General features: G+C 34.5%; 1 protein-coding gene across 1 annotated transcript in view; it reads left to right on the top strand.

Annotated features, from left to right (window-relative positions):
• Nucleotides 1-12,981, top strand: part of LOC150085996 (two pore channel protein 1-like) — a 312,161-nt gene that overhangs the window by 132,261 nt on the left and 166,919 nt on the right. The window contains exon 12 of the mRNA XM_090374763.1: nt 7,929-7,992. Within this exon, the coding sequence (XP_090230889.1) occupies nt 7,929-7,992 (64 nt within the window). The remainder of the gene's footprint in view (nt 1-7,928; nt 7,993-12,981) is intronic.

The raw sequence follows: 12,981 nt of genomic DNA, 5'->3' as shown, positions 1-12,981 counted from the left end.
TGTCCACTTTCTGTTCACCCTTTTCTTGAAAAAAGTGTTCATTACTGACAGTCCTTGAGATTCTGCAAATTCCACAAGTCTTTCACATCTTTTATTTCTTTCACCAATTCCAAAATTTCCTATAGTTCCTCTTTCTGCGCTGTTTTGCCTTTTTCCAACCTTAGCATTGAAGTCCCCCATAATAATAGTGTAGTGGGTTTTCTGCTCATCTAGAAGACTCAATTTCGGTGTACATTTCTTCAACCTCTTCTTCATCATGGCTCAATGTTGGTGCATAAATCATTATAATCTTTAGCTTGTACCTCTTAGAAATCTTGAGTATTAGTCTTGACACCCTTGGTGATGTACTTTTGAATTCCAAAATGTTGTTTTTAAAATCTTTATGGACCAGAAACCCAGCTCCACCTTCACTCCTTTCACTGTTTCCATTGGTGTACAGCAGATTTCCACTTGATAAACTTATAAGTGATTCATTTCTTCTTCTTGTTTCAGCCAAACCGATGATATTCCAATTCACATTTTCTAATTCCTTTTCCAGCTCTAATATCCTGTCTTCACTGATGGGTGATCGTACGTTATAACAGGCCAAGTTCAGTTTTCGTGCATGGCAGCCTGGTCGTACCCAGAGATTCTTAGCACCCTCTGCTTCCACTCTGATCCTCTCGCTGCTGTAAGAGGGAGAGTGAAAGCTGCTGGGGACTGAGGGCCATTTGTATTGTTGTGCTCTCATATGCTGGAGGGTTTGGTCTTTTCCTCTTCACGCTGACCAGGCGTCTTGAAGAGAACCACTCTACACGTTTGTTGCCACCTAAGTGACGTAACAGGGCTTACCATCGAGAAGGTGTGCATGAGTGGATTTTAGGGAGGCAGGCCAACCGGACTTCTCCTAAATCTTCTGTAATAGAGAGATATTGGATCCATCAGTGTTGTAGGCTGAGTGTCTGATAACACACAGGATACCTGTTCCCCACTAAGCCCCTGGTTGCTTATACTTATTGGTTGCTGATAGCAACCAATAAGTATCCCAATTTATTAGCTCACCTTGTTGAATCTAGCTCACGCCCCATTAGTTACTAATGCACTAAGAAAATTATAATATAGAGAAAAGACCATCTTTTTAAGGGAAATAAACAGTTTGCATAAGAATAACAAATGTGCCTTGACAATTAAGGAAATCACTGGAAAAATGTTTAACTTGGCCTAAGACAAGGTTGCAGCTTATTTTCACTTTTATTTATAATTTTTGGGGACTATTTAATAAAAGAATGTAAATACTGACAACGTGGAAAATTTAAAAACTGTATCATTATTATGTAACAAAAGTGATATTGTGCTGTTAAATAGGTATCTATCTTCTAGGTTTCAAGAATTGCTGAATAAATTAGATAAAGGTTGTAGAGAATTTTTCATGAAAATTAGTTGCATGTAAACAAAAATCATGAATGCTAGGAGAGACAAAAAAAAAATTTAATTGTACATTAAATAACCAAAAACTAGAACAAGTTAATTCTGTGCATTGGGAACAGTTTTTAATGAAGACAGAAGATTAGATATGGAAATAAACAAGAGAATAAGTAAAACGGGAAGTGTAGGAAGCTACATAAAAGATGGTTTTTTTTTTTTTTTTTTTTTTTTTTTTATAAAAACCCCAAGCATGATCGGTATTAGAAGCTATAGTACTTAGTACTGTGCATGTCTTGAAGATTGAGAAGATGAAAGAAGATACTTCTTGACAGTAGACTTGAATTTCTGTACATTGTAATTTTCAGGAAATATCTATGAAGGGAGGTTGATCCAGAAAACAAAAGTCAAAAGAATAAATGAGGAAGAAGAAAAGTTGGTTCTGCGAGTTTGAAGTTGGGCAGTAAAAGGATGCTGACTGGTTGCGGCACATCATCATCAGACTGGTTTTTAAAAGAGAGCGGGAATTGTAGAAGCCATTTCAGAACAGTGCCCATGGAAGTATCTATAGAAAATGCATACATAAGAAACAGAACATCCATGAGACAGAACAGAGACTTTGCTAAAGATGTATTATCAATTAACCTAGCTGCCCTCCTTTGAGTGGAATTTAGACACTTGAGAGACGTTTTTGGGGCACCACCACAGATGTGGGAACAATATTCCATGGTAGGGAGGATTCGAGATTTGTACAGAGTAGGTAGCTATGAGATTTGTACAGAGTAGGTAGCTATTTGGAAGAAAAGTAATGCTGAGAACAAAAGAGAAAACCCATTTTCTTAGCTGCAGAGAAAGCAATATTTGTGATGTGCTTATGCTAAGAGAAATTAGAAGTCAGGGTAATCCCTAAAAGAGACATATGATCTTGTCTTGAAATCTGAGTGTCATCAAAGATAAGCAAGAAGAAACCTTTTTGTAAGACAGGACCGTGTTTTGGAAGGATTGAAATCAATTACATTATCTTTGCCCCACTGATAGTGGATATTTGAGAAGCTGAAGCTGTTTTTGCAGGGCAAGGTTTCTCAAACTGGAAGGTGGAATGAAATGTGCTATTTCTTTCACAATTTCAGAAAAAATGTGAATAGAATTTCCAGTTAGTGGGAGACAATCATTAATATACAAGAGGAAGAAAAGAGTGAGAGAAAGAACTGAACCTTGGGGAACACCTGCATTAATGGAAAAGTTAGAAGACAGCTGTCAACCATCACCTGCAGAGAGCAGTCATAGAGAAAACTAGATACCAAATTACAAAAAAAACAGTTGGCAAACCATAAGGTGGAAGCTTATTTATAAGACCTTTATGCTAAAAACGATCAAAAGCCTTTGAAATGTCAAGAGCGACTGCTTGAGTTTCACCAAACTTTTCCATTGAATTTATCCATAGATCAGTAACATGAGACAGTATATCGCCAGTGGATTGACACAGAGGGAATCCATACTGATCAGATGGAAGGTTTCTAGATAGTTTAGGAGTTGGTGGATAATAGATTTGTTCATTACTTTAGAAAGAGTAGAAGTGCAATGGGATGATAATTGGATGGAAGGGATTTGTCACCCTTTTTAGGAACTGGATAGATATGACCAAATTTCCAAGCAGAAGGGAAAATACTATTGGAATAAAGTGTAAAAAGGCAACATGGAATAGGAGTAAACTTGGGACCACAGGTTTTGAGAACAAGTGGAGAGATACCAACAGGACCTGTCACTTTTTTTTCTTGGCATCAGGACTGTTCAAAATACTTCTGACATTCTTTTGGCAGAAGACCACAAGAGGCATTGAATGGAGTGTACTATGTATGGGAGGAGGTCTTATAATAACTGCATTTGAATTCATCAACCATCTATGACTGAAACTTTATTAAAATAATAATAAGATAAAATAAGACAATAAAATTTTGTTGTAAAAATAAATTACACTAAAAACTGTAGAGTTAAAAGTGATAAAATGATAGATAAAATGAAATATACAAAAAATATTTTAAATTAAAAGTAATAAACAACTGTAGCTTTCAAAGGCGACTGCCTCCTTTATCAACAGTAAAACTTGACTGTCATGGCATATCCCATCAGCAGGATCACGGCTCACAGCATGTATTACTGTAGGAGCTTGGCCATTATCATCTTCCACACATGCATGAACACTAGGAATGGCTCTGGAGCATCCCAGGCAGAACCATTCATCCTGTCCAAGAATTAAGGTTTCAAAGAAGGGATGAATATGAATTGCCCTATCTCTATTGTGATGGTATTATGTTCCGAGGAACAAATCCACAAGCTCTCGAGCTATTTCCAGCTATGTGAATGATCAACAATGGCAGCATCACTGGAGTTGAGTGCTATGTTGGAGAGACAAAAATGCAGGTTTAAGGATCATATGGGGGGGGAAACATGTTACCACAATAAAGGCTGCAGACTATAGGAAATCTGCTGTAGCTGAACACTGGGAGGAGAACCACCAAATTTCTCCAGGCTATGCCATCATCATTGATTGTTTGCATGGATATTGGAACTGGAAATGGCTCGTAATTTTAATAAGTAATTAAAAAATTAATTGAATGTACTATATATAGGAAACATTGAGTGTACAGACCATTAGTTACAAAATGCATAATATAAGAATATACATTGAATTGAGTAAGAGTATACATTGCTCGAGATTCATGTTATAGTAGTGGTGGCTTTGGCCACCCACTACGAAGCATTTTTCTGTATTGTTGATTCTGACTAAACTTGTTGAAGTCTACATCTAGGTCCTGTACTCATAATAACATCTGCTGAGAAAGAAACCAGTCTGACAGATTAAGGCATGTTTGAAGTGGGCTGAGTTGCTCGCAGATGTGCCACTGGGATCCTCCATGCATAGTTATCCCAAAAGGAGGGAGAGGAGATGAGACTGGTCATGAGCTTGATTGTTATGTCTCCTTTCATCAGTGAGCCTTGGGATGTTGAGTGTGTTGGCCAATGAGTGTGTTGAGTATGTTGACAATTTGTTTACCAAAATTGTCATTTTCATTTCTCTGGTAGTTTTTTTTTTCTTTTCTTTTCTTTTCTTTCTTTTTTTTTTTTTTTTTTGACAAAACACGGCTGCCACAGCACTTTAAGCGATTTGCATATTTGCCATGGTTAAAATCAGACTAACAGAAATTCATCAATTATTTTTTATTTAGGGTTTTTTTTTGTTTGTTTCCCATACATATTGTATAAGTGATTCATATGCTATATATTATTATTAGCTATAAGGTGCAAAGAAGCCTGAGGCTTCTTTGCACCTTATGCTCACCAGGCAAAAAAAAAAAAAAAAAAATCTGAATTCAGAGAGAGAGAGAGAGAGAGAGAGAGAGAGAGAGAGAGAGAGAGAGAGAGAGAGAGAGAGGTAGACTCACCAGGAAAGACATGATGATATCCAGCTCAGGACCCTGGGTGTGCCAAGCCCATACTCACCAGATGTTAGCCCCTGGCCAATATAAGTGAATTGCACCCACCACAAGAAATATTGTAAACAATATTATGAGCTTCCATGGTAGGAACTACATATGTCCTATATTGTAGCTGGAGCACTGGATATTATGTTTGTTCCCTTGCACTGATAACAGGAATAAATGGGAAATATGGCGGATGTGCAGATATGAAATGTTCTCTGTTTGTGCATATAAATTTTTGCTTTTTTCTCATGTTTTTATTTATTTATTTTATTATTATTATTAATTTTTGTTATAGATCATGGATTGACTATTTGCATTGATATTTATAGACAAAAGATCTTTCATAGCCAAGAGAAATTACTAGTGAAGCCAAGCAGTATGATATTAGTGATATCAAAATTATAGAACACTGCTTATTACAAAAATTTTCAACCCTAATGGCACATAAGGCTACTGGTGTTTGTGACAATATACTCAGTAATTTTGAGGCAGGTAGTGTGAGAGAGAGTGCATTTAACTATTAAAATTCATTCTGAAGGCATGAAGGCATCGTTATGCTAAGGGGAGATGCTTTTGACTTGGGAAAGTGCCAGCATTTTGCCTATCCATGAAGGTCTGAATGGAGTGGGTAACTGCAGAGCAAGCAGTCCAACTTCATTGGTAGGGTAATTCATGGAGACAATTAAAAATATAATACATGGGCATATAAATAGAAACAATATTCTAAATTAAACACTATGTGGTTTTGTAAAGGGGAAATCTCTTATTTGATTAGTCGGGTTAAATATTTCTAAAGAACTAGTTTTGACATTGGTTATTTGGACTTTAGCAAAGCATTTTAATGAAATTTGAGGTGGCTCAACAAATTTGTCCATTGGGAACTGAATTGTTACATGCAGACAAACGTGATGAAGAAATAGGCACTTCTGCATATGTGCTAATGCTGCTACAAGATTAGTCAAGAACACAAAAGGGCACTCTTACCATAAAATACTTCTGATCTACAAATTGTACTGCTTAGAAGCTATGCACCTGCAAGACCTGGTTGAAGCGTTTAAGGCTTTAAATGGCTTGGGTAAACTAAATCCTTACTCTTTCTCAAACAAATTAACCTTACTCTTTTTCAAACAAATTAACCAAATAATCAGGACCCTGGGTGTGCCAAGCCCATATTTACCAGATGTGAGCCCAGGGGCTCACATCTGGTAAATATGGGCTTGGCACACCCAGGGTCCTGAGCTGGATATCATCATTCTTCTCTTTCTTGGCGATTCCTATCTACTTCTGACTCTTGTTTTCTCTCTCTCGGGGTAATTCAGAAATAATTTTTTTTTTTTTTTTGGCTGGTGCAGCATAAGCCTCAGGCTCCCTTACACCATATAGCTAATAATAATAATAAAACATTGTACTCTTTCATTTAAGCTGACACTATATCTTTTTCATGTTTATTGATGAGTTCAAGTTTTTGTCATTTTGAAAAAACAATTAGTTTTATTTTTAACATGATGACTAACTTTAAAAAATTTGAAATAGATGCAAAAAAAAAAATGTATGTACTTACTGAACAATTGCAACTCAATGTGCCCACCTACTTAACATGCACCAACTGATGAACAATGAATACTTACCTGTTTGTATGCGCACGTGCCCAAGGATTGAAGGAATCCCTAAGGAACAGGATTGTACAATAGACTTCCAGTGACAGATTAAGGGTTTATGGGGTCTTAAGTGGTATTTTTTCAAAAACATTTAAATTTAAAAACAGATTATTGCAAGAAAGTAATATAATTGATTTTTAAGGGAGTCTACTGTATTTCATCATTCTAACAAAAGGAATGGATTGATTATTAATCCTGATAAGAGGAGGTCTGTTGGTAGAAAGATGTCCTTTAAAATCCATCCTGCAAGTTTTGGAAGTTAATGGAAGTCAAGTGCGATTTTATTAGCAGTGATTTCAAGTGAACCCAGAAGTTACCATAGAAAAATAGCAAAAGCAAGTGAAGAGTAAAATTCATGTTCCTTTAAAAGCCGTTCGAACTTCGAAGGCAAAGGCTTTTGAGGATGCTTTCCCACCATAGGGAATCAAAAGTGCCCTCAAAATCAACAAGCAAAACAAGGGTATAAGTATGAGTAGTGAGATGAATTAAATTTGTGAACTCAACCAAAGCATCTTCTGTACCATGACCTGGGGGGAAAACCAAACTGATTTTTAAAAACAGTTATTTTGCAGAAGCAAGGCAGAAAGTCTAAAGGAGAGGAGTCTCTCAAAAACCTTCCCGAAAATGGACAAGAAAGCAATAAGTCTATAGGCACAGGGTGAAGGTGATTTACCAGGCTTTTGTAGGATTTTCGACAAGGCAAATTTCCAAGATAATGGAAAAAGAACCCTGAGAGGCACATTTGTTATAAAAGTCAACTAACAGATTGGGATTTATGGAAAATAGTTGAATTATGAATTCACCCTTAATAGCATCAAAATCTATACATTTATTAGGTTTAATTTTTTGAATTGCAGCCTTTACCTCCTCAAGAGTAAATAATACCATAGACAAACCAGGTGAATACAAAGCATTGAGTTGTCTAACCCTGATATGCTGGATCGTCAACAGACAAGTTGTCAGAGGGAAAAGAGAGTCAAGAATGAAATTAACAGTATCATGCCAAGCAGAATTGGAGGCAGGAGATATCAACCTGTTTCTTGCTATTTTATATATTACTCCCCAAAGATCCCTATTGTCCATACCAAAGATTGATTTTTGCCAAGAGGAAATCTTATATTGAATAATAGCCTTAACATATGCTTTCTTAAGGTCATGCTAAATTTCCTTAATTTTCCTCATTTCTTCCTTTCTGTTTTCTGGAACAAACAAACCTACCTTTTGTATTTCCCAAAAATTACAATTACAGAAATTCAAGTATAATGTAAAAAAGTATCTTCTGTTTTCTTGCCTTCAACCCATGCATGGGGTTTCATATAAAAAAAAAAAAATCTATATATGTATTATATTAATTGTTTTATTTATTTACTTATTTTTTTTTACAAAGCCTAAAAGACCAGAAGAGTTATGGTTTACCAGATTTAGTACTCGTCCGCAGAAAACGTTTGAAGGTTTGTGGAATTTTTTAATATATTCCTTTATAAACTTTAAGAATATTAATCATAAGATACAACATGATATTATATACAGTCTTGTATTGAAAGAAATTTGTTATCCATGGGTCTGACATACTGTTGCTTAACAAACTGGCAGTAATAGGTAACACAAGTATGATAATTGCATGGCATGTGTTAAACAGTACTAGAAATTTCTCAATGAGTATGAGAATAAGAATATGCATAAGTATCAAATGAACTGAATGCATTGTTTATGCAAATTATCATTATTATGTGATAATTAGTTGAAATATGTGCCAGTGAACACACTGTTCCCCTCCTGAATCTAATGTTCTTTTAGATAACTGTCTCCCACAGAAAGCATAGTGTTTCCAAAAGTTATAGCACCAGATTGCTCATGATTAATATGTTAAAGCAGTGTAATCATGAACCTTTTTTCACAGTCATAGTTGAAGGTGAAATATTCTTCTCCGGGGAAGCCATTTTAACAGTTTAACATGTCCCTGATCTTGAATGTAATTTTATGATGTGGAAGAGGGAGGCAAATGAATTTATGTGAAATAATGGGCAGCTAGAATAGAGATAATTTCACTTTAGCCTCTTTTATATCCTTGACTCAAGCCAAATACGGAGGATGCAGAAAGGTCAGGGAATGACCACCGCATATCTCCGGAGCAATATGGCCTTAGTTGCTAATGCTCCTAAAACCCAAACAACAACAACATTGACTCAGTTTATCTCAGTGAATGTGGATCTTAGTACTGTGGGTATCTCCTTATATGTTCTGTTGTGGCATTCTGAAGTGCTAGTACAAAGATGTGTGATAGAGGGAATTGAGAATTTGTAAATTTCTGATTAGTGTCTGCAATTCTATATTTTTGAAGTTGTAGTGTAGGATACTTAAAAAAAATGGAAAAAAAACCACTTCATATTTTTAACACTGTTTTATTGAGCATATTGCAGCATGTTGTAGTGTATCAAAATCTTTTGTAAATTTAATTTCATTTTTTAACCATTAACTAGTTAGAGTTAGTAACAACTGTTATTACTCAGGAGGTATTTCCTCCTGTGTTTTATTGCTCATATTGTTGCTGTGGTGTATAGTTTGGAGCTTTCTCTGTCTGATGTATAGTACCTAAAGAATTCCTTTTTATGTTTTTGATGCAAAGAGAGAGCATAGAAATGAAAATTTGCTATCTTCCTTAATGTGTTTGTGATAAAGTGTTGTTGCCCTGAAAAAAATTAAATTGGGGTACTTATCAGTAACTCAGTGGTATGAATCAATACTCGTGACTACTTCCATTCACCTCTGTAGAATAGATTGATAATCTGTATTAGAAGGCACTTGTCCCCGAAGAGGTTAATTCTAAATGTTTCAATCATTAAGAGAAATGGAACATATTGTGTAACAAGGATATGTTTTATAGGGCCAGAGTATTGATATCAGGGACAAGAGTTAACAACATTGTAAGACATATTTTTAATGGCACAAAAGGTGCTGTCATTATACATGCAGGAATTACGAGCAGGCTCAGAGTCAATAGAGATATTCAGCATCCTTCTCTCAAAGCGCTGAACAATGGAATGAAAAAATTTTCCTCTCCTTTAAGGAGGAGAATATGATTTTTGAAAACTTTGAATGTGCTCGATTTAAATCTGAGCTTGAAAAGTTTGTGCCACTTATCATTTTCAAGGGAAAGGAATTGAAATATTTATAGAAGAATGAAATTTTATTGTAACTATAATATAAAAAATCAAATACAAAATATTTTTGTTCACTGTTTCATTTTTATAATAGATATTTGGAGCTTCTCCAATTAAATGTCCAGTGGTAGTTGGCCAGCATATTCCCCTCATTAGCAGCACTTTTCCATAATAGATATTTCTTGATTAAACTGTTTACTGTGTTATATTAATCAATAGATGCAACTTGATATTTTCTGAGCTCAATCTGCGTGAGATATAATTTTCATATTTTATTCAGAGAAATCCCAAATGTATTCCCCCCACCCCCCAAAAAAAAGTAGGTGATGAAACATTTTCGGTAATAGTTTCCCCTATTCCCAGATACAATGGGGAAAAGAAAAAAAAATACTTATTGCAGCCTGCTTTTTAAAGGCATTCATTCAAAATTTCTCTACCAACATCACTTTAAATTTCTGCTCTAACATTGCCTAAGAAATTGAGTAGTCATTTTAAAATAGTTCCTGGCTGGTTTTTCCAATGTTGCTTCAAATATAATAATATAATCTTACATAAGTGTCCTAATTGGACTGATGAATATGCCCTCTGATTTTTCACTTTTCTTTAAATATATCTGCCAATTCTTATTCTTGTTGCTTTTCACATTATGCCCAATTTAATATGAATTGGAGTAAAAGAACTTTTTTCCTGTTTAAGGAGGCTAATACAGCACATTAATTTTGGCCTAGAAATATGCTTTTTCTAATACATTTTCTCAGCCCTTTTTATTGCTGCTGCACACTTTTAAAGACACTAAAAATTTGCAGCATACTACAGTTATTATTTGCATACTTATTATTTGTTTTAAATGCTTTTTTTTGAACACGTGTGACAATACATGATATTTAAAAGAAAATATATAAAAAATTAACATAATTATATAAAAACAAACATAAATACAATTATAACATTTTAATCAGTGAAACGGTTGGGTTTGATGTGAGGCACACAGTTTTTTAATACAACGATTTATTGTGGATAGGCTTATATATAAAAACTTGGATTTATTATTTTATTTTTTTTTTAATTTGCATTTTTTGCGGAACACAGGTTGAGAAACACTGGTGTAATGGATCATTCTTGAACTTAATGCCATGCCCATCCATTGCTCAGTTGTCCCATTCACATAAAAAGCAGCAATATTTCTTATAGCTAGCCTAGCTGCATATCAAGAAATGATGTCACTTTCATTTCATCATAAATATTCCACAAGGATTTACTATATAGTCAATACTTTTCAAAAGCCCCTACCTGTTTTCATAGCATTCTTTCAATTTTCATATTCTTTCGTGTGACCCTGATCTCCATCTTTTCATTCAAAGTAAAGTGAAAATGGCTTCTTAATCAATGGAGCAAACACTTATTTTGGGGATTTAAAATTCAGTTCTCACTTGATATTAAAGAGCTAACTGTATCTATCAGAAAGAAAGCAACTGAACAAAGATCAAAACTAACAAACAACAGGCAGTGATAAAGCCATATCTGGCTAAATATGCAGTGGCATATTTTTGATTAATTGGTGCGCAATATGACAATCTGAGTGACATTTGATGTTATATTAATCTATAGATGCAACTTGATATTTTCTGAGCTGAATCTTCGTGGGATGTAATTTTCATATTTTATTCAGGGAAATCCCAAATGTATTTTTCCAAAAAAAAAAAAAAAATGGTGGTAGGCGATGAAACATTTTCAGTAATATTTTCCCTTGTTCACATCATCATCAGATTTATGTGAAATAGCAGAAAATGATATATCTATGCTATTTGGAATAGTGTGCAAAACTGATTTCAAAGTTGAGTACAGCAGACTCTTAATTAACCAGGATCGGATTAACCGGGCCACTTCAAGACTCCAAATTTAAAAAAAAAATCAACCAGAAATCAAAAAATTCAAGTAATAACTAGAATAGGTATAAGCAGATATTTTGCAAGTTGTAAATAAGCGACGAGTGGCATTATAAGTCGTCATTGGGAGAGTGTACCTATTATCTTGCAATCCCTGCTGTCTTCACACCCGCTGCCCAAAAGGGGGGGGGGAGCAACCAAAGGTTTAGTTGATTTAGTGTGTCGCGTCGATTGTTGTGTTCCGTTGCAGCGCAAAAGACAAATTTTGTTTTGTTATTTATGTCAGGGGTGTCAAAATTTTTTTTTTTATAGTAAAATTTTTTTTTTTTTTTTTTTTTTTTTTTGTTTAGAAATCTCAAAAATGATGGGTAAACATAAGAGTTGCATTTTCAGTTAAACAAATACTTGAAATTATTCAAAAGTTTGAAAACAGTGCAGCTGTTAAATCTCTAATGAATCATTATAATGTTGGTGACCAAACCATACGCAACATCGAAAAAATAAAGGGAAGCTATTAGATCGACATCACAAAAAATAAAGGGAAGCATCGTATTGGACACGCAAGTAAGTTTTTTATCTATCGCCCTATTTTTTTTTACATAGGTTGCTGAACATTTTTTGATACAGTAAGTCCCCGACTTATGCAACTACAGTTTTACGTAAATTTTTTTTCACTCAATTTTTTTTTTTTTTTTTTAAATTTTAGGATTGTAAAATTTAAAACAAACAAAAATAATAAATAAATAAAATAAGCAATCAATAACAACGATCACGGCATGCACAAGTTGCACAAGCGAGATACGGAGTAACAAGCAAAAAAATAGGAAAGAAGAGAAGATTCTTACAATTTATTTATTTATTTATTTTTTTTTTTTTTACATATGACTGAAGATTTCAATGAAGGGGACATAATTCACTATAATAACGTGAAAACCCACACAATTCCAACTATCGGTGTTATCGCAAATGCAATAAGATTGAGTTTACTACCTGTTTATAATTAGGTGCACGAACAGAAAAGCCAGAAGGTACAAATTGTGATGTGTGAAGTAACCTGGAAGGTGCAAATTGTGATGTGTGCTTTAATAAAATGTGAGTTGGCGTGAGGTGATAATAGTGTTCCCCCTTAACCCTGTGAAGTTCTTTTCAGAAAATTTCAGTTTCACCGTTATCATGGTGCCGACTAAGAGAATAAGTGACAGTGCTACTAGTAAATCAATCAACAAAAGGAAAGCCATCGATTTGGATCAGAAAATTAAACTAATAAGGATGTATTAAAATGGCCAAACATTAACAAGTATTGTGCGGAATTCAGATTTGTCAATAATAATATAGTAGCAATATGTTACTGGTCATTCCCGAGTTACATAAAACTCGATGAAGTAAGAAGTCC

Source organism: Mastigoproctus giganteus, chromosome 5 (assembly GCF_048544385.1).
Source record: "Mastigoproctus giganteus isolate SK-2022 chromosome 5, ASM4854438v1, whole genome shotgun sequence".
In the NCBI taxonomy this organism is placed as follows: domain Eukaryota; kingdom Metazoa; phylum Arthropoda; class Arachnida; order Uropygi; family Thelyphonidae; genus Mastigoproctus; species Mastigoproctus giganteus.
This window is presented reverse-complemented; position numbering and strand designations above follow the sequence as displayed.